A 22,384-nucleotide genomic window follows, 5' to 3' on the forward strand; every position below is an offset into this window, starting at 1 on the left:
CTGTTCTTTTTTTAGGAACCTAAACTTGACCTTCAAATTTTGTTGGTCATTCCATCCGTAGAAGATATTTTAATTCATGCATATGTTTATTGAATGAAGTATTTGTATTATTTTTGTACCAAAAAGTATAAAATAATTTTCCAAAAATTAAGACAGTAATTTACCGGAAGAAAAATAGACCATCGGATAATTATGTAGCAAACTATTTTGAGTTTCAGATACATGTGCATCTCTTATGGAAACTTATAAACTTGAAGCACCGCTTCGTAAGTGTAACACGAATCGTTGGAGCTATTTACACACCAAGTGGCTGGTCATCTCATAAATAGCTGGCAAACCAAAAAAATGTCTAAAATAGTGTGCCAGAAATAACGTGTAATTAGTATACTAGGTTAAAATCTTAGTCTTGCGCGGATTCAACATTATATATAAAAATTATTTTATGTATTAAATATTTTTATATATTATAAAATAATTAATATATATTAAATAATTAAAATTTAATAACTATTAAATATATAATTAAATTGTTGCGAACATATAAATCAATTTTATTAATCTAAAAAATATTTGTTTTATATTTGATAGGATATGTAATTAAATTTAAATGATACTAACATAGATAATATATTTTAGTATATTTTTAATATTAATGTCTATTAAATGATGATTTCTACTCATATAGTTTTTTTTGATCATTTATATCTTTTATAGAAAAATATTTAAATTACTGATAACAAAATTTTCATTGTGGGATTAATAGTTTTAGTAATTTATAATTAAAGAAAAAAAGTTATCAATGATCGTTCAAAATTTTTATCAAAAAAATGTTCAAAGTAAATTTTGAAACTAAAATATTGTATTTTATATGGTTTATAGTTTAATTTAAAACGATATATATATATTAATCTTAATAGTTAATTAAATTAGACTTTTTAGTTATATAATTTTTGTAATCATTTATATTTTGTCATAACAAAAATTTTAAACCATGGATCATAAAATTTGAATGTGAAACTTTTAACAGTTTAAGTAATTTATATTTGTTTGTAAAATTCAAAATATAACATATACAGACTTTTATTATATGGTTATTGTGGTTGTTTAATTTATTTAATAGTTTAAAATTAAACAAATATGATAGAAGATACACTATTTTTTTTATCAAATCTTTATTATTCAAAATCATTAATTGTCATAGATATTTTAGTCATATTAGACAATTCCGTAAATTTTATTTAAGGAAATAATAAAGTACATTAATGATAAATTTATTGTTAGTTTAATAAAAAATTTATTATATAATTAGAAGGACCAATATATTTCTTTAATGATTCTAAAAATCATTTTAGTGATAACATGCGGTTACAAAAAGAAAAAGAAGTTGTAATGCTTTTCAAATAATACAAAAGGATATTAAGATTCGAATGTAGCAAAAGAACCATACCTAATGAGTAATGATGGACCACCACCATCCAAAAAGGCTAAATTATTACCAACATAAACATACGGCCCAAAATTAATGTTAGGACTTTAAAAAAATACTAATTGATCGGAGATGACTAGCCCGCCAAAAACGTTGTAATCAAAAGAAGAAAAACACACATCAATGAATTTCGATAGCTGATGTTATTTCAGTACTTGTGTAAGTTGGGTCACATTATTTGTATTATATAGCTGTTTTTATTAGTTAAAATTAAAATGTGATATAAATAGTTAAAGATGTTTTTATTATTATTTTATTTGTGTATCTAATTTAAAAATAGTATTAGTTGATAATAGATTAACAAAAATTATAAAATGTTAAATAATAGTAGTAAAAAGAGAAAATCTTGTGTAAATTATTTCTGTTTCTTTCATTTTGCACCGATAATCATGGTTGTCACCCTCAAACTCTTGCACTGCACAATTATTGTTAACCATTTCACTACTGTTTCTTCACAGAGCATTTAGCAAGATACTAAACATGTGATCTAGCGTTGGAAGAAAACAAAAAATTCAAATAAGAATTACAAGAAACTAAAATAAAGTGAAAAGATAGCATCAAGAGACTCAAAAGTCTCAACAACCTCTTAAGATATTTTCTTCATCCACGGATCTCTATAAAGTTTGCCTTTAATTATAGCCAGTGACAAAAAGAAGTACTACATACATAGAGATAAAGAGGGCCAACATTTGCATTTAACTTACATCTTTAATTCGACAAGAAAGCGTACAAAAAAAAGAGAGAAGATCTTTCTTCTTTAGCTATTCGAATCCGTTATTTATCTCAGGGTTATATTATGGTCATGGATCTCTTCTTTAGTAATTTAGTGGTTATCAGTTTCGAACAAAAAAAAAATCTTTTGTGCACCCAGTTTTGAACAATTTATATTTGAGAAAATGGCAAAAGGCAAAATGATACTAAAAATATATTAATGGGGAATGTTACAGGTATCTGGAAACACTGAAAACGAATTCATCATGCATGTAACATCAAAGACACCTTAGTTTTCTTGTCACTATTGCTAATAAAGAGTCCACTTGACTAATATAACAAACATGTTTTTGTTATAAAAAGAACTGAAATGTATTTGTATCGCAGGAATTTAAATAAGGGCAAAATTTTATACCCGTAGAAATTTTAACACTGATAGAAAGATTATTATTAGAGAGAAGAGAAGAGTGAAATGGTGTGTTTCTAAACGATCGAACTCGATCGTATATATAGAGAAAAAATCTACTGTGCAAATAGTGCAGCGGGACCCACATCTTTAATTATTTCAACATTTTCGGTGGCCGCTGCTTTTGACTTTCGTAACACTCTCCCTTGGGGGCCGGTGTCACTATCCGCTCTCGCTTAACGTCTTTGTTGCCTCGTTAAAAACCTTTCCAGGAAAACCCAATGGGAAAAACCATAGTAAGGTAAAAAGAGTACAACTACGTAAGCTCCCCCTCGAATGAACAGTCATAGATCCTTCTGATGGCGCATCCCAATGTTATGGATGTGTTTTCTGAATACCGAGGTAGGGAGTGATTTTGTGAAGAGGTCGGCTGCATTGTCGCATGATCGAACATATCTTACTTCAATCTCTTTATTCTTCTCGAGCTCTTGAGTGTATGAGAAGAACTTCGGAGGTATATGTTTGGTTCTATCGCTTTTGATATATCCTTCCTTCGTTTGAGCAACACATGCCGCGTTATCTTCATATAGAATAGTTGGCTCCGTATTTTCGTCAATCCCACTGCTTGAACAGATGTGTCGGCTTATTGATCTTAGCCATACACATTCTCTACTTGCTTCATGGAGTGCAATGATCTCAGCGTGATTTGAAGAAGTAGCAACAAGTGTCTGCTTCTGAGAACGCCAAGATATGGCGGTGCCTCCAATTGTAAAAACATATCCTGTCTGGGATCGAGCTTTGTGTGGATCTGACAAATAACCTGCATCTGCAAAACCAATCATTTGACCTTTTGAACTTTTAGGATAAAACAAGCCTAAATCAGTTGTTCCTTGAAGGTAACGAAAGACATGTTTAATTCCATTCCAATGTCTTCGCGTAGGAGACGAACTGAATCTCGCTAAAAGATTAATGGCAAAAGATATGTCAGGTCGAGTACAATTTGCAAGATACATAAGAGCTCCAATTGCACTTAAGTATGGAGTTTCAGGACCAAGTATTTCTTCATTTTCCTCAGATGGTCGAAACGGATCATTTTCAACATTAAGTGATCTAACGACCATCGGGGTGCTAAGAGGAGTTGCTTTATCCATGTTAAAGCGTTTCAATACTCGTTTGGTATATGTAGACTGGTGTACAAATATACCCTTTCGAGAATGCTCAATTTGTAATCCTAGACAATATTTTGTCTGCCCGAGATCTTTCATCTCAAATTCTCCTTTCAGATAGTTTGATGCCTTTTGGATTTCGTTTTGAGTTCCAATAATATTAAGATCATCAACGTACACCGCGATTATCACAAATCCGGATGTTGTTTTCTTTATGAAAACACAAGGGCATATAGGATCATTCGTGTATCCTTCTTTTGTTAAGTGTTCGCTGAGACGATTATACCACATTCGTCCAGATTGTTTTAACCCATATAATGATCTTTGCAATTTTATTGCACATAACTCTTTAGGTTTGGAACTTAACGTTTCTGGCATTTTAAATCCATCTGGGATTCTCATATAGATATCAGTATCTAATGATCCATATAAATATGCCGTAACGACATCCATGAGACGCATTTCTAAATTTTCATTGGCCGCTAGGCTCATCAGGAATCTAAATGTGATTGCGTCCATAACAGGAGAATAAGTTTCCTCATAATCAATTCCTGGCCTTTGAGAGAAACCTTGGGCTACGAGACGAGCTTTGTATCTTGTAATCTCGTTTTTCTCATTTCTTTTTCGGACAAACACCCATTTGTACCCAACAGGTTTTACATCTTTGGGTGTGAGCACAATAGGTCCGAATACATTTCGTTTGTTAAGCGAATCTAATTCGACTTGAATTGCATCTTTCCATTTTATCCAGTCATGTCTCTTTTGACATTCATATACAGACTTTGGTTCTGGATCTTCGTTTTCTTCATTTATTTCCTTTGCTAAAAGGTATGAGAAAACGTCATCAATATCATCCATCTCATTTCGTTTCCATATCTTTCCATTATGGATGTAATTGATAGAAATCTCATGATTTCCTTCAGATTCATGATGCTCTATATTGTCGTTAGATTCACAATTCGCTTCTTCCAAAATATTTTCCGCTATTTTGGGAGTATCATGCTTTTCACATTCCTTACGTTTTCTAGGAAGTTTATCCTTTGAACCAATAGGTCTACCGCGCTTTAAACGTGTTCCTGATTCACGTGTATCAACTGCCGTTCCACCATTTTGTGGTATTTCAATACGAGCAGGAGTATTTGCAGCGGGTATATGTGATTTAGTTACCATTTTGGTATCAGCAAATGCATCAGGTAGCTGATTTGCTATATTTTGTAAATGCATGATACGTCGAACTTCTAGTTCTGACTGTTTCGTAGGAGGATCAAGGTGTAATAACGATGGTACACTCCATTTGATCTCTTTTCCTACTTGTTTATTGTCTCCCCCTAGAGTTGGGAATTCTTTCTCATTGAAATGACAATCGGCAAATCGTGCCGTAAACACATCACCAGTTTGTGGTTCTAGGTATCTTATTATTGATGGAGAATCATAGCCAATATATATTCCCAACCGTCTTTGCGGTCCCATCTTTGTACGTTGTGGTGGTGCTATTGGAATATAAACCGCACAACCAAAGATTTTTAGATGAGAGATATTTGGTTCTTTTCCAAATGCTAACTGTAATGGGGAATATCTATGGTATGCACTTGGTCTTATCCGAATTAGTGCTTCTGCATGCAAAATAGCATGTCCCCATACAGAGGTTGGGAGTTTTGATCTCATGATCAATGGCCTTGCAATTAGTTGCAGCCGTTTAATTAATGATTCTGCCAAACCATTTTGTGTATGAACATGAGCAACAGAATGCTCTACTTCAATCCCTGATACCATACAATAATCATTAAAAGCTTGGGATGTGAATTCACCAGCGTTATCTAATCTAACTCTTTTAATTGGATAATCTGAGAACTGTGCTCTTAATTTGATTATCTGAGTTAGAAATCTCGCAAATGCCATATTTCGAGATGATAACAAACAAACATGTGACCATCTACTCGATGCATCGATTAATACCATAAAGTAGTAGAATGGTCCACACGGTGGATGTATTGGTCCACAAATATCACCTTGGATTCTTTCCAAAAACTTTGGTGATTCTTTGTCAACTTTGGTTGGTGATGGTCTTATGATTAATTTCCCAAGAGCACACGCATCACATGTCATTTTATTACTTTGGTATATATCTTGGGTTTTTATTGAATGACCATGTGAGCTTTCAATGATTTTTCGCATCATTGTAGTGCCTGGATGACCAAGGCGATCATGCCATAATGTAACATCTTCTGGATTTCTTTTTATCACAAGATGTGATTCTATAGCATCAATATAAGTGTGATGCAATCCAGAAGGAAGTTCTGGAAATTTTTCCAGTACAAGGCCTTTGCCTGATTTTTCAGAAGTTATATACAAATACTTCTTTCCATTCTCAGTTGCAGACTGAGTGTTATACCCTTGACGGTATATATCTTTGAAACTCAACAAATTTCTCTTAGAATTTGGAGAATATAAGGCATTATCTATGGAAAACTTTGTTCCATTAGGCAACATAAAGTTCGCCTTGCCAATTCCTTCGATCAGGTCTGTAGGACCTGATATTGTGTTTATAGTCATTTTTACTGACTTTAAAGTAGAGAAATATCTCTTATCCTTCAGTATAGTGTGCGTTGTGCCACTATCTGGTATGCAAACTTCTCTACCAATTTGTTTAGTTGTTGTTCCATTTGCTTTCTTATCCATTTCTGTAACACACAGTTAATATTAATAAAGAAAATAAACTTTCATAAGTAAACATATTATTCATCAATAACAAGTACACAATAATTATACATTAGATATTTTGAAATACAACATTATTTTGAAAGTGAAATACATAATATTTTATGGCATCACTAGGCATTATTAAGCTTGATCAGTACAAGCACTTCAAATATTTTGATGAGTGGCCTCGTCGAAATCTCCCATAAAGTCAGAGGATTCGAGGTATGTCGATGTTGTACCCACAAGGTGTTCATTGAGATTTACTTCCTTTGCCTTGCCTTTAATAGATTCTTGGTACAATTGGCATAGATGCCGAGGAGTTCGACATACTTGAGACCAGTGTCCCTTCGATCCACATCTGTAACAGACGTTCTCATTTTTATGAGTAGGGTTTTCTTGGGTTTCTTTCCCTTTTACCCGATCAGATCGATTCCATGTGTTGGATCCCCTTCCTCTTGGGTTGTTACTCCTTTCATGGTTGCGGTTAAATCGATAACCACGACCACGACCAAAACCACGATTGTGACCACGGCCACGACCACGCCCACGATAGGAATAATTTCCTTTTTCCGGATTTTTTATATCCGTTGCATTTACCTCAGGAAATGCTTTGGTTCCCGTGGGTCGGGCATTGTGGTTTTTAATGAGGAGTTCATTATTTCTCTCCGCTATTATAAGCGCCACAACGAGTTCAGAGAACCTCGTATACCCACAATTTCTATATTGTTCTTGTAGAACATAATGATTTTTGTGGAACGTTTGGTAAGTTTTCTCGAGCATTTCTGCTTCCGAGACAGGCTTACCGCAATAATCTAATTGCGCCGCTATTCTCAATATAGCGGAATTGTACGTTTCCACTTTTTCAAAATCTTGAAATCGTAGATTTTTCCACTCATCGAGTGCATGGGGGAGAGTAATTTTTCTTTGGTTATCAAACCTCTCCTTCAGAGCTTTCCAAAGATCTAAGGGATCTTTGGTTCTCGCATAATCATGCGTAAGATTTTCATCTAGATACCTTCTCAGAAATATCACGGCCTTAGCTTTTTCATGAGAGGTTGATATATTGCCGTCTTTTATTGTTCCGAGTATTTCCTCGGAATCTAGATGAAGCTCCATGTTTGTAACCCATGCCGTGTAGTTTGTCCCAGTTACTTCCAATGCCGGAAACTGAAGTTTCTCGATTTTTGCCATTTGTATTTCTAAAGCACATAAATAAAAAAATTATTAGAATATTATTCATATTAAAAAGAACCGTTTACATTAATCATGCAAGCAATTACAAGGAGAAGCGATGTAAAGAAAATTAAACCGATATTCATCTTAAATTCACTCGGAGTAAATTCTCCAACGAATAAACCATAAATAGAAACACAAATAAAAATGGCACATAAAAACAAAAGTGCGCGAATCATCTTTCTTGAAATGAAAAATCGGAGGAGAGCGATTTGAAATTTTTTGAGAGAAGATGAAATGTTTTGGATGATGAAATGGAGTGAAAATGAGTTGTATTTATAGATGAAAAACACTGTTCATACCGTTGGAGAAAGGGGAAATTTTTGAAAAATTTTCTTTGTGACCGTTGGGGTTAAATCGAGTGCACCAAAAATTAGTCTGAAAATATCGTATTAAACGGTCAATCAAATCTATAAAATTTCATAAAAGTAAAAATTATGACAATGAAATATTTATGTTATGACAACAAATCATGCGACGGCTCAGCCGATCAATGCAGAATAATAAATAAATTATACGGCGGCTCGGCCGACCAATTAATAATAAACAGAATATAAGGCGGCTCGGCCGACCAATAAATAATAAACAGGATATAAGGCGGCTCGACCGACCAATAAATAATAAACAGAATATAAGGCGGCTCGGCCGACCAATAAATAATTTAAATTACTAGTAAATAATATAGGCGTATTCCGGCCATTATAACATGATATAAGTAATAGTAGAGGCGGTATACCGACCATTATAACAGGGTATAAATGATACAAATAAATTTTACCGAATCGCAGAGTGATCGTGCTGATAACGTGTTATAAAAAGAACTGGAATTTATTTGTATCGCAGGAATTTAAATAAGGGCAAAATTTTATACCCGTAGAAATTTTAACACTGATAGAAAGATTATTATTAGAGAGAAGAGAAGAGTGAAATGGTGTGTTTCTAAACGATCGAACTCGATCGTATATATAGAGAAAAAATCTACTGTGCAAATAGTGCAGCGAGACCCACATCTTTAATTATTTCAACATTTTCGGTGGCCGCTGCTTTTGACTTTCGTAACATTTTTCAGTTTTCTTTCTTTCCAACCTTTTTAAGTTTTAATCGCAGTTAAATCATTTGTATTGGTAATTTCTCAAATTAATCTACCAACAAAAAATTATATAATATCTAATTTTAAACTATAAATACAAAATTCTATTAATATTTTATTGGTATATATCTCAAGAACATGAAAACTCACATCAAGAACTTTCATTTAAAAAATTTAGTGTATTTCTAAAATGTTTTAGATTCCCACTAATAAAATATCAATATATTTTAATATTCATACTAAAAAGATACACTATATAACTATAATTTGAACTTAAAAATATTCACTTCATAGAGTATCATCAATAATGCTCTTAATACTACAATTTCCATGACTGTTAAATAATGTTAAAATTCGATAAAATAATGTTAAAATTAATATTCTTACAAATCTGGAATCCCATTCCCAGTCACCCATTAATGTCAATCGGAGGAGACAACAGGCAAAAGGTGGGCGCGTGACGACGCAGACGCGCTGCAGCTGGCAACAGCCAATTTCCCTCTCATTCTTTCTTCTCCTTTATATCTTCACTTCATCACTCTCTCTTCCCTCACACTCTCAACAATGTCCTCGCCGGCGATTAACCTCTTCTTCGCTCTCTTCTCCTTTCTCATCTTCTCCGTCTCCTCTTCACTTGCTCTCTCTCAGTCTCAGACCAAGAAACCCGCAACCGTTCAAACCTTAAATGTCGCCGCGGCGGAGATAAAAATGGTGAACCCGAAGCTCCCGCCGCGGAGCCTCTCCCTCACGTCGTCGAAGAGATACGAAGGATCTTCCGATCTGGTCCATCTCCGGTACCATATGGGTCCGGTTCTATCCTCTTCACCGATCAACATCTACGTTATCTGGTACGGACGGTGGTCTCGGCCGCATAAAGCTCTCATCAGAGACTTTCTCAACTCAATCTCCGACGCTAAAGCTCCGTCTCCCTCCGTCGCGGAATGGTGGCGCACGGCGTCGCTATACACCGACCAAACCGGAGCAAACGTCTCTCGGTCGGTCCTCGTCGCCGGAGAATACTCAGACGCGAAGTACTCACACGGACAGCACCTCACGCGTCTCTCGATCCAAGAAGTCATCGCGAGCGCCGCGAGATCCGCTTCCTTCCCGGTGGACCACAAGAACGGGATGTATCTCGTGCTGACGTCACACGACGTCACGATGCAGGACTTTTGTCGCGCCGTGTGCGGGTTCCACTACTTCACGTTCCCGTCGATGGTTGGCTACACGATGCCGTACGCTTGGGTTGGTCAGTCGGGGAAACAGTGCCCGGAGGTCTGCGCTTATCCCTTCGCCTTGCCGGGGTACATGGGTCACGGTGGTCCGGGAGAGCTCCGGCCGCCGAACGGAGAAACTGGGGTCGATGGGATGGTGAGTGTGATCGGGCATGAGCTGGCGGAAGTTGTGTCAAATCCGCTGATAAACGCTTGGTACGCCGGAGAGGATCCGACGGCGCCGACGGAGATTGGTGATTTGTGTGAAGGATTGTACGGAACCGGCGGAGGAGGAGGGTATATTGGTCAGGTAATGCAGGATAGAGGAGGGAAGACCTTTAATATGAACGGTAAAGGAGGAAGGAAGTTTCTGGTTCAGTGGATCTGGAACCCTAATCTCAAAGCTTGTTCTGGTCCTAACTCTGTGGACTAAGACAGAAGCGGATGAGTGTTTGTTTGTTTGATGATGGTGATTTGTGTTAATCACCATGATAATGATGAAATAACCCCTTGTATTAGAGTTAGGTTAATAGTGGAACATTAATTATTTTCGGTTGAGTTTTGTTTTTGTTTGTTTGATATATAAATTTCAAAGAATGCTTATACTGCTTTTTGCCATGTTTTAATGAATCTTAATTTCAAATGCTTTTTGAGTATTGGTCCAATGTACAGAACTTAAGCTAAAAGTTTGAATTCAAATTCTTAGATATTTTTTCTGCAATTATTTAATGCTCTAATCTGTTTCAATAAATGTAAGTGTACGATAATAGTAACCTACATGTCGGATTGAGAACTGACAAACGAATCTTAAAACTCTTAGCATCATTATTGGTAGGACTTAAAAAAAGTCCTTAGTTATTTGTGCCTTAAGAAACAGGGTTAAAGAAATTTAGAAAAATGTTGATTATTGGTAGGAATTTGTAAAGTCCTTAGTTATCTTTACAATTGAAAAAATATATTTCAATCGCAAATGTTTTAATCGTATAAAAAACTCAGTTTATCTCACACTATCTGAAACAAACACAAAGTGGTTCAGTCTCCATTGGTTTCCTTATGACATCTCAATTCGGAGTGTTTAACATCTTATGCATCAACATGATGAATTCAAGCTAGCTAGCTATCAGGTTTTTAGACAAGTGTAAAATCAAGACAAACAAAGTGGAAAAAAAAACTTACTGGTTTTTTCAGTATCATCAGTCCTAACAGCAAACACTAGAGACAATGGGAGATTTGCAAACAATAAATAAACAACACTAACAATTAATCTGATGAACAAGTGGGTACTTAATTACAACGATCTTGAGGTGAGAAAGTTAACCATCAACAGGGAGAGTGTCCCTCATCCACTCCTCGTCCACAATGTCTATAAGCATACCAAGACTCACTTCTGCCATTGGACTCCCTCAATATTCCTACTGCAAAAAAAATGTTCAAAATTCAGATGACAACTCACAATTATACATGAATAACTGAAACAATCTATAGATAGCTCCGTTGGAGATGAAAAAAAAAAAGCTTAGAATTTCTATTGAGGAAATTCGTCGAGCAGGTGGTGAGCAATCAAGGAAAGAGGCCCAAATAACAGAAAAAAAAAAATTAAACCCAACCCTTGATGAAAGAGACGATTCTCAAAACTAAAAAAACTTACTTTGATCGAAGAAGAGAAGAATGGAGGAAGAAGAAGACTCAGTTTTGTTGTTATTGGAGAGATAACACGAACGAAGAAGAAGAAGAGAAGAAGACTGCCCTCCTTTTCTCTCCAAGGTAACGCTAAGGACGTTGTCAAAAAATTCTTAATTAAAGCACGTCCTTAGTTTTTTCATTTATTTTGATTTATTTTTGGGATGATTTTCATTAAGGACTTTGTTAAGAACCACCGATAATGCTGGCCTTACAAGGTAAGATTGTTAATTAATCAGTTTAGTTGCAATTAGATTTTGCTTGTCGGATTATACAGCAATCATTCATGCTTTCATCTTTACATGTTTCGATTTAATTTATTCTAATAATCGTAATATTCGGTATCCTTCTTGAAAATGTGGTGCTTTTTGTATAAATTAGATTCGGAACCATCGGCCATGCCTCTCCAGCCAATCAAGCACCTTAGTGTTAGTGTATAAATTCACAAATGTTGCAATGTACTAATAAAGGCAAGGAAAAGGACTTCAGAAAACTACGTGAGTGAGTGGTAGAGACAATTGAGGGAAGGTGTTTTGTGAACGACAGACAGCTAAGAAAGGGACCCCAATTTGAAACTACAATCAATTACTATTGTCAATGGAAACTGCATTTATCACTTCAACCTTTCTTTCATGACAGCTGAATTATTTTTTTTAACAGCCTTCACTGCCTAACTATCTCATAATCATCATTCATGTTTCCGCAATCCATGTTGAATGGTGTATCATTCGTTCTTCACTACTAGCTATGACTGTTTATAGGCATGTTGTCAAAGTGGGCCAAAGCCCGTAGAGTTTGTCCTCACCCATCATGACGGCCATAATTTGGATCAGGTGGGTGTGGATTCGTTTTCTAATATACATTTATGCTTGACCAAATTTTATTACCCACGAAAAAGATGGACTTGTACTCACTACTCAGTGCACTATAGAAAAGGATACCAAAGTTAACGATCTAGAATAAAATGTAAAACTAAAAAAATTAGATTAGGAGGGAAACGCAATATACACGTTATAAAACAATGGAAAATAATATAGATGGCCGGGTCTCTTGATGGTGAAACCGTGAAAGTGGTGGCATCACATTAAGTGGACTTTGCAGCTTCTTTGGATTAGGTTTCCATCTTGTTGGGTCCATTAAGAGGTGTGCTGATTTTTCCTGTTTAAATTCATAATTGTGAGGCTTATGATACCCACTTGTTACGGAATACAAGCTCATAACACCCCTCTCCCTTTCACTACTCATATGATTCATCCTTGTTCATGACTCAAGAATTTTTCACCTAGTTCACGGCCGCAGTGCACTACATCTGGGGTGGATCCAGGATCCACAACATCCACAATGAAGTATCGTAAAACACCTCCGATGTGGTTTACAAGATCGTTACTCTCTCTGTTGTGGGTATACAAACCCTAGAGAGTAGAAAGAGATTACAAGAGAAGTACATGACTAATAGCTAAGCCTAGGATTACATATCTATCACTAGCTTACTTTATCTCTCCAAGAGACACCATGGAAGCTCCCGCCTCCTATAGGCTCAGCTTGAGCTTGGCGATCCCTATCGTGATCTCTCCTTCTTTGTATTGTCAGCACTTCACCTAATGGGCTTCAACAATTAAGCCCATATGTTGTCCTTGCGTAACTTGTGCAAGCCGTCCCAACATTGAACATGTCTGATGGACTTTGACCAAACCTCACAAAACTCCACCTGTTTGATCCAAGTCCATAAACCTTACTTGGTGCCGACACCTCTTGATGCTTGAGCAAGCCTGCTCATCTTCTGCATCTCCTTGTCTTCTCTTATCTCTTCTCACTTCTCTCAGCTCCACCTTGAGCCAAGCTTGAAGTTCCTTCATGATCTTCTTTAAACCTGCATAAGCTTCAACTTATATAGCACAACCGCTCAAGTAGATTAAAACACTTAAATCCACTTAACCCCATCAATGAACATAGACATCACACCTGATGAAAGGTATGTGACAATCCCATTGTCATTCTGAATTCCATCACATTCATCTATTGTCTTGAGTTGTGAACCCAGCTGCTACACTCCAAGTGTCAAGCTCAACACCTCATTGAAGTCGTGTTACTTCATATCTTGTTACTCCTTGTGAACTTATCAACAACACAACCTTGCTGTCAAAATCACGAACCTGTTCAAGTGCTTGAACAGAAACCTGAACATCTTTCTGCAAGTTGATTTCCTCCTTGGCCTTTCGATTCCACTCATGCGCATTGAGCCTTGAATCAAAGTCCTTCAATTCTGTAAAACATCCTTCGAACCATATATGCTTCAGTCCTGAAACAACTTCTGATTCTCTACTTGTTTAAACCACTTCAGCCTTGAACACCTTTTGTACCGCCATTATTTCTAATAGAACCTGCCATCCAGCTAAACACTTTGCTGAACAGACTTTCAACACAATCCTGGTGAAACCCTCATGCTGTAGTAAAACCTTGATGTCACACTGAACCGTTAGAACCAACCGCAAACCTTGAAGTCACTCATGCTCCATATCTCAGGAACAATCTTTTACTTAACCTTGATGTTCTTGAACAGACTGCACTTGAGCATCACTTTGTACCGCTGCACACTTAAGCAGGACACGCCGCCTAAAACTACATGATTAGAAAGACTATCGACACAAATATCTTTGCTCCACCATCTGATTAAACTGTTCTGCAATAACAGAACCTCCACTAACAGATTTAGACCCCACTGCTAGTTGAATGAACTGAGACTCATACCATCGAATCCATGATACGCCTTGGCTCTCCTCATGAGCTGCTTGTGATATCTTATCTAGAATCCCTGATATCATTTCTTTACTCAGCTGTGAAATCATTATCTCAATACCCTTCTTGTATTAAGATGTCTCCAAACACCGAAACATGTGCATCACCATCTTCTATCGTGCGACCCGGCGGCTTATGTGCGACCTGTGGCCCACGCCTCCTATTTGTTCATGTGACTTCACGGTCGCCAAAGAAGCCCCAAGAAGCATCAAACATTTCCGATGAGATCCATGGAGCAATTCTTAGATAGCAACGACTTGAATACGCATGTTAGTCATTGAACCCTAGCCTGATGAGTACCTGGCCATCGATGAGTATATGGCCATTTGCTAATGGACTTTCCTGAGGACACTGCCTCAATATTCTCCTGTGATGCGACCATATATCCAGAACTCCACATGTTCTGGTCCATAAATGCAATCGGCTTTTCCTGCACTTATACCTTCATGAAACTTCTTTCAGTTCCATGACTTGGCTCTGATTTCGGCTCTGATTTCGGGGTCCTCTGTATCAACCTCACTGCAGTGTACTCATGATACATATGCCGATTTACTTGTCTCGCCGACAAGTTCCCTTATGTGAGATTCCTCTTACAAATCTCCTTCTGATGCGCCTTGTACTTGTTAACTGACCTTGACACTCCTGGCCTTGACACACATGAGCTTAAGATGAGCCTGCTTGTGGAGAACAAGTCTTACCCTTCCTGAGATGGAAAAACTGTAAGACAATTCCATGCAATCCATGCAATGTCTTCTAACAGTTTCTTACTTTGCTTCATCTCACCATTCTTCATCTTCACCGCTCAATACCTCAGTTTAACTAAGTACCTCACCACGTGTTACCCTGCATCATACTCGGCTCTGATTTCGTGGTCCTCTATATCAACCTCACTGCAGTGTACTCATGATACATATGCCGATTTACTTGTCTCGCCGACTAGTTCCCTTATGTGAGATTCCTCTTACAAATCTCCTTATGATGCGCCTTGTACTTGTTAACTGACCTTGACACTCCTGGCCTTGACACACTGAACATATCCACGACCCTCTTGTCATGGAATAACCTTTCCTTTCAGCTCTTAGTCCCTTGAGCTGAACATGTTGCTAACCAAAACTTTTACCCCTTCAGCTGAACCAATCAAGACATCTTCTAACCAGTGACTCACTCCACCTGGAATCAGATTATATATATCCATGATGCATCAATCCTTATATAATCTCAGTGGCTCCACCTGAATCAGATAACCCTTTAGAAGTACCATGTCTCTGTAACTAAGTTTCTGCAACTAGTCATTGTTCATGTCGGCCTCTTAACCTTATCTCACATCATTTATGCCTCTGATGCTTCTAAGATACTCCCTTACAGCTTCTCTTGTGTCAAACTTGAGTCTCATGACGAGTTTCTCCAGCTGTAACTATACTTGAACCATAACCTGTTCAGGCCTGAAGTTCCGACCTGGTCAAGTCTGCAAATTTCTCCTTTTGCCTTTGAGCTTCGATTCTTGTCTGAGAGCTCCACCTTGACCACTGTGGTCATGATACCAGACCGGCGTCCTTACTTCTCCTCTGAGTCTATTCATCTGGAATTTTCGACTCAGACATCCTTGACGATTCCTCTAAGTTATAACTCACACACGCTTCTACTAGCTGTGGTAGCGACTTTCTGCTTCTTGAACAAGTGTTGATGACTGTTGTCTCATACTCTTTATCCTCAGGATTACAACCAGTCGTAACAATCTGTTCAACCCGATTCCGCCTGCGCATTTTTCTCTGCCTTTGACCATAATCTTCAAGCTAAGTCTAACCTTGAATCGCCTTTTCCCTTTAGGTTCTTCCTGTCATTCACGCGACCTCACTAAAACTACTACATGTTGTTACCACAAATAGCCATTTTCCCCAACAAACCCTTGGTAGGCTTTTACACACTTTGTCCTTGCTCTAGTTGCTTCTTCGTGGAGGTACAACCTACTCCTGCCAAACTGACTTGGTGACTATTCTGGCTTTCTTCTTAGAGCCAGAAACTTTCCGTGTCACTCTTACGACCTCACTAAAGCTGCTACATGCTGTTACCACAAATAATTATTTGCTCCAACATATACTTGTGTAGGCTTTTACACATTTTTTCCTTGCTCTAGTTTCCTCTTCGTGGAGGTACACATTGTTTCAGTCACACTAACTTGGTGACTCTTATGGCTTTCTTCTTGCAGCCAAAAACTTTTCCTCTCATGCACCCACGAGCCTTACTTGAACTGACCCAAAAAAAATCATCTCTGTTTCGTCATATTATTGTCACACGACAACCAACCTGTGCAGCTGCTAGATCCGTTGATCATCTTTCGCAAAGATAACCAGCATTCCTTGTGATCTCTGAAAAACCTTCAGTACCTGTGAGATTGACGACCTTTGATTCCACCTCCTTAAGTCTAGCTTTGACTTAATGTGAGTCTGTCTTCCTTTGAGATGTCCTCCATCCCAGACGACTCAAATCAATCTCCAACACTGATCACAAATACGCCCACCTATGCAACTTTTTTTTTTTTTGCTGCTTACGCGGGTCTTCTTTTTCTTGCAAACATCGCTGCATCCCTTGCAAGTCTCTCATCATGATTTCACCAACTTGAAACCATCACGTGCATTGAAAGATCATCCTCTGTGAATGTTTCTTCCTCTGTCTCTGACGCCGTTGTTTTCTACCACAACCGAACGCCATCTGCTTTCTCTGACGCTACCTGTTCAACGTCATCTTTGGTTTGTCACACTTACTGCGATCGTGACTACAAATCTATTGATTCTTCTTCTCCAAAATTTCCAGCTGATGTCGATGCTAACTTGAAGCTCCTGCAGAACCTGAATCACCACTGCCTCAAACCAGAACCCTTTGACTCAATCCTTATCCAACCTCAATAACCCGTAGACACCAAACTCCTCATCCTGAGAATTTCCTTTGTAACAATCTGAATGAGCACCTTGCCTTGAACATCACTCTGAACCGCTGCTATTGCCAACAGATCCCGCCGCTTAACACAACTTGCTAAGAAGACTTTTGACGGAAAGAATCTCTGCTCAACCTCTGCTCAAACAAATCATTACCTCTGCAACTGTGATGCCTTGTAGACCCATTTGTTTCCTCTCATATGCCTGAGAAGCCAAAACAAACTACTACTGAATCCCATGCAGAAAATCCAAAACATATATGTTTCCATCCTGAATCAATCTCGATTTGAAACTGCCACCTGTTCAGCCGAACTCTTCCTTGAACAAGTAACTCCTCGTTCTCGCAGATCCATTCCAGCAAAAAACTATGTGTTACGCCAAACACATATCTGCTTAGAAAACCACACTGTGTTCCCTCTGAAAATAGCAGCCTTGTAGTATCTTGTTCTCTGAACATCTACCCGATTGTAGACTCCCATAATCACACATAGACAAACCCGCATGAGTCGATCTTCTTCAACCCTTCTTCAACACCCTTCACGCTGACTAAAGAATACCATCTGAAACAGCCATGAAACACTCATATCATTCAAGGTTCTAAGGCGTCCCCTAGCTCCAAGAATTCCATGAGATACCGAGCTGAAATACCCACATAGATTAGAACACCACCTGCGACTGATATGCCATGTAGATTCAATCCAAGAACACCGTGAAAACCCTCACTGAATCTTCAGACAATCCCATAGAAAAACCAGTCCGAAAACCCCTTGTGCTCCACTATGCTTTCAGTTCCAATAACTTGCAGAACATGAAGAAATCCGAAACTCCAATGCATATAGTCACACACACCTTGTGACTGTCACACACTCCTTGTGACTGCTGATCGAAGACAGCTCTGAAACCTCTCTTTCTTATGCTAGCGGCCTGCCACCATCTTGACTTGTGAGTAACCCGAAGTCCTTCTCACACATTAGCAGATTTTTGCACCCTTGGAGAACTATAGAGAAACCCTGATTTCATAACTAGAAATCATCTCAACCGATTCAACTGACTCATGAATCCTTCCTCCATAAACTTGTGCAGCTGCAGCGAAGAACGTCCAACAGTTTTTCTTCTTCTCTTGTAAACCAAAAATCTCTTTGACCTGATCTTGTAACTCGGTTTATCCTCTGATTTTTAACTTAATCAGATTCCACGTGTGTAGAACCACGTGACCACTAACTTCCATTAAACCTTGCGAGTTTCTTCTGTCTCGCTTGGAAGCTTCTTCATATGTATCTCTTCCTCGAGACGTGTAGTCCATGAATCAATGTGCCTATGCTCTGATACCACTTGTGGGGGTTATGATACCCACTTGTTACGGAATACATGGTCATAACACACATGTCCCTTTCACTACTCATATGATTCATCCTTGTTCATGACTCAAGAATTTTTCACCCAGTTCACGGCCGCAGCGCGCTACATTTGGGGTGGATCTAGGATGCACAACATACACTATGAAGTATCGTAAAACACCTCCGATGTTGTTTACAAGATCGTTACTCTCTCTGTCGTGGGTATACAAACCCTAGAGAGTATAAAGAGATTACAAGAGAAGTACATGGCTAATAGCTAAGCCTAGGATTACGTATCTATCACTAGCTTACTCTATCTCTCCAAGAGACGCTATGGAAGCTCCCGCCTCCTAGAAGCTCAGCTTGAGCTTGGAGATCCCTGTTGTGATCTCTCATTCTTTCTATTGTCAGCATTTCACCTAATGAGCTTCAACGATTAGGTCCATATGTTGTTCGTGCGTAACTTGTAAAAGCCGTCCCAACATTGAACATGTCTGATGGGCTTTGACCAAACCTCACAATAATAGCAGATGGAACTGAAGAATACGATAAGTGAAATCGAATTTTCTGGTATGGAGATACAAAATAATTCTCGCGTTAATTGAATCATACAAAGTATAAATTATGTGTTATTGACTAAAAGATACTCGGGTTCATGTTTGCTTGTTCTATGTCTTAAAATAAGCTTTGTATAAAGAAAATTGCACTCACTAGCGTTCAAAATTTTTATAATTAACAAACTAACTAGAAAATAAAATATCTCCAATATTATTACAACATATACTATATTATTCTCTTTGTTTATCTACATCATTTTTATTTTATTTTATTTGATTTATATTTTTCCTAATCGTTATACCACTTCTTTCATATTTACATCTATCACATCAGCTTTTACCATCATATCATCACCATGACCACCACCGTAGTCATATTAATCTATGCTATGAAAAACTTCTCTATATCTACAATCACGGTTTACTCTGGAACCACGACCACCACTTGCTTCGTAAACACTATCGCCAGTGTATCGCCACTCTAGTAACTGATGTCACTGCTGTAATCACCACTGCCACTTGCTCCTCTACTGTCTCTTCAACCACCACCTCTTCCTCCGTGGCAATCATTACCTCTTTCGTAATCACCATCAACTCTTTCATGACTACATCCATCGCACGTCCACCATCATCGTAGCCACCACAAACACAATTAAATCCATAACCTCCGATACATCTTTCCTATCCACCCACCGATTCTTCCATATCGACCATTGCATCTTGTGACTGTAAACTTGAGTTCTATACTATTTGCTAATTTAACATATACATAGTACAATATTTTTAAACCATTTGATAATTTAAGGGTAGACGACCTATTTTCCCACTTACATATCTCCTTTATTTCCTTCAATGGATGTATACCTCCGAAAATGAGAACAAATTATTCTGAGATTTGTGAAAAGAATTGCAATTTAGAAGTAGAAATGCTTGTGATTAGGCCTGGGCGTTCGGGTGCTTCAGATTTTTGGGTTTTCGGATGGAGAGGTACAAAACCCGTTCGGGTTATTTTAAACTTCGGATCGGGTTCGGTTTTTTAAGGTTCGGGTTATTTCAGGTATAACCGAACTGTGTAACAAATAATAATAAAATTTTTATGTATCTTTGATTTGACCCTATGAGACCAGAAACAATACTTTTGAAGTTAAAAAAATAAACAACTTAATATAAGATTTATGATCTTTCTGATTTGTTATTACGTTGAGGAACACGAGCATGTATTCTTTTTCTTTGTGTAGTTTCTATTTGTATTATATAGAATAGAAAATGGTAAAAAATCCATCTATTCATAAATCAAAATCAAAGAGACATCAAAATCAAACCTGGATAATCATGAATATTTGAGCTCATGCCTGTGTAAATAGCAAAGAGAAAACAAATCGCAAATCCTACTTGTAATCAAATATAAATCAAAATAGCAAAGTATAGTGATTCATACATGTAATCGGTTATAAAATGAGTTTGAGTATGTACTGAACATATACGTTGAATAAGGACAAGACGGAAAGATGAATGAGAATGGAAGATATAAGTTTAGGGTTAGTAATATATATATATATACATATATATATTCGGGTACTTCAGATAATTGGTTCGGGTATCGGATATAACCAACGGGTACGGGTATCCGGACTGGTTGAATCCTAAACCCGTTGGGGTTTTTTAACTTCGGTTCAAGTTTTTCGGGTCGGTTCGAGTTCGGGTTCGGGTTTTGGTTAATATGCCCACACCTACTTGTGATTCCGGGTCAGAATCTTCTTCTATGGATTTCATGTTTCTGATTGGAACCTGAAACCAGATTTCATGTTTCTGTTCTTCAATCAATTGATAGTGTCTTTTTCAGATATGTTTGATTTCTCCTAACTGATGGTTTCACCTCAACCGACCTTCCAGTGCTCCTCTGCATCGCCTCCCACTGAATCGTCGCCGCTCTCTTCCAATCTCCGAGACGAGACTCGATCAAGTAACATGGAACTGCGCCTTGATGATGGATTTCACTATCTCTTGGTCTGCCTCGGGGAGTGACTTGGTTACGATAGGTGGCGGAGGAGGAGACATAACGGACGAACATGACGAGCATGAACCTGAGATCGATCTCAAAGCATGACATGGAGAACAAACTCAGTGGCATATCTGCGTTGATACTGATGGTCCTTTGTGTGAATGTTTAGAGAAAGATGAAACTCTGAACTTTGAATCTTATTTCTTCAGTAGTTTACTAAGAGACTATTACAATGTATTTATGCTCAGTTTAGGAAGGATCTAGACAGGCTCTTAACCTTATCCTTAGCTAGCTGTTAAAGTCATCTTGATTGACAGACTGTAATATGCCAAATCTGTTACTAAGGAGAGACTCCTTTTGCTTTGTAGGTACATAAGACTGAAGATTTCTTGTTTTTACTTGAGGAACCAAAGTGGACTTCTCAGCTGGGCCTATGGTAACTGAAGTTGGGCTTGTAGCTTTGGGCTTCGTTACTGAGTTTGCTACGAAGCTCAACAAACGGACGGCGAGGCAGAGGCTTGGTAAATATATCGGCGAGCTGCTGCGACGCCGGGATATGTTGTGTTTCGATGAGAACCAACGCGACTTGCTCACGGATGTAGTGAAAGTCAGTATTGAAGTGCTCCGATCTGCTATCGAGAGCTGGATTAGCATTGAGGTAAACAGCGGAGAGGTTGTCGCAGTGGAGAATTATCAGACGGTACTGTGGGACGTTGAGATCTCGGAGAAGGACAGACAGCCATGTGAGATCCTGTGCAGCAGAGGTGAGAGCTCGGTACTCTGCCTCTGTGGAGGATTTCGACACCGTCGCCTGCCTTTTTGCCGACCACGAGATCAGATTCTGACCAAGGAGAGTACATAATCCAGTCGTCGACCGCCTCGTCTCCTTACACCCAGCCCAATCACTGTCGCTGTAAGCATTCAATACCAACAACTGATTCTTCCTGATGTGAAGTCCTAGCATCAATGTTCCTTTTATGTAACGTAGGATCCGTTTGAGAAGACCAAAGTCTGTCACAGTCGGAGCATGCATGCGCTGACAGATGAACCTGACGGCATACTGGATGTCAGGC

At 38.0% G+C, this 22,384-nt stretch overlaps 1 protein-coding gene across 1 annotated transcript; it reads left to right on the top strand.

Annotated features, from left to right (window-relative positions):
- The first annotated feature begins 9,058 nt into the window (after window positions 1-9,058).
- On the top strand, window positions 9,059-10,617 carry LOC106396891 (protein EXORDIUM-like 5). The gene has a single exon (XM_013837397.3). It carries the CDS (start codon window positions 9,357-9,359, stop codon window positions 10,437-10,439), a length of 1,083 nt encoding a protein of 360 aa, XP_013692851.2. The 5' UTR covers window positions 9,059-9,356; the 3' UTR covers window positions 10,440-10,617.
- Window positions 10,618-22,384: the final 11,767 nt, after the last annotated feature.

The sequence above is a fragment of the Brassica napus genome, chromosome C7, assembly GCF_020379485.1.
Source record: "Brassica napus cultivar Da-Ae chromosome C7, Da-Ae, whole genome shotgun sequence".
Taxonomy (NCBI): domain Eukaryota; kingdom Viridiplantae; phylum Streptophyta; class Magnoliopsida; order Brassicales; family Brassicaceae; genus Brassica; species Brassica napus.

What these genes read in the sequence shown, in the direction of transcription:
- LOC106396891 (XM_013837397.3), top strand. Translation starts at nt 9,357, where the DNA reads ATGTCCTCGCCGGCGATTAACCTCTTCTTCGCTCTCTTCTCCTTTCTC.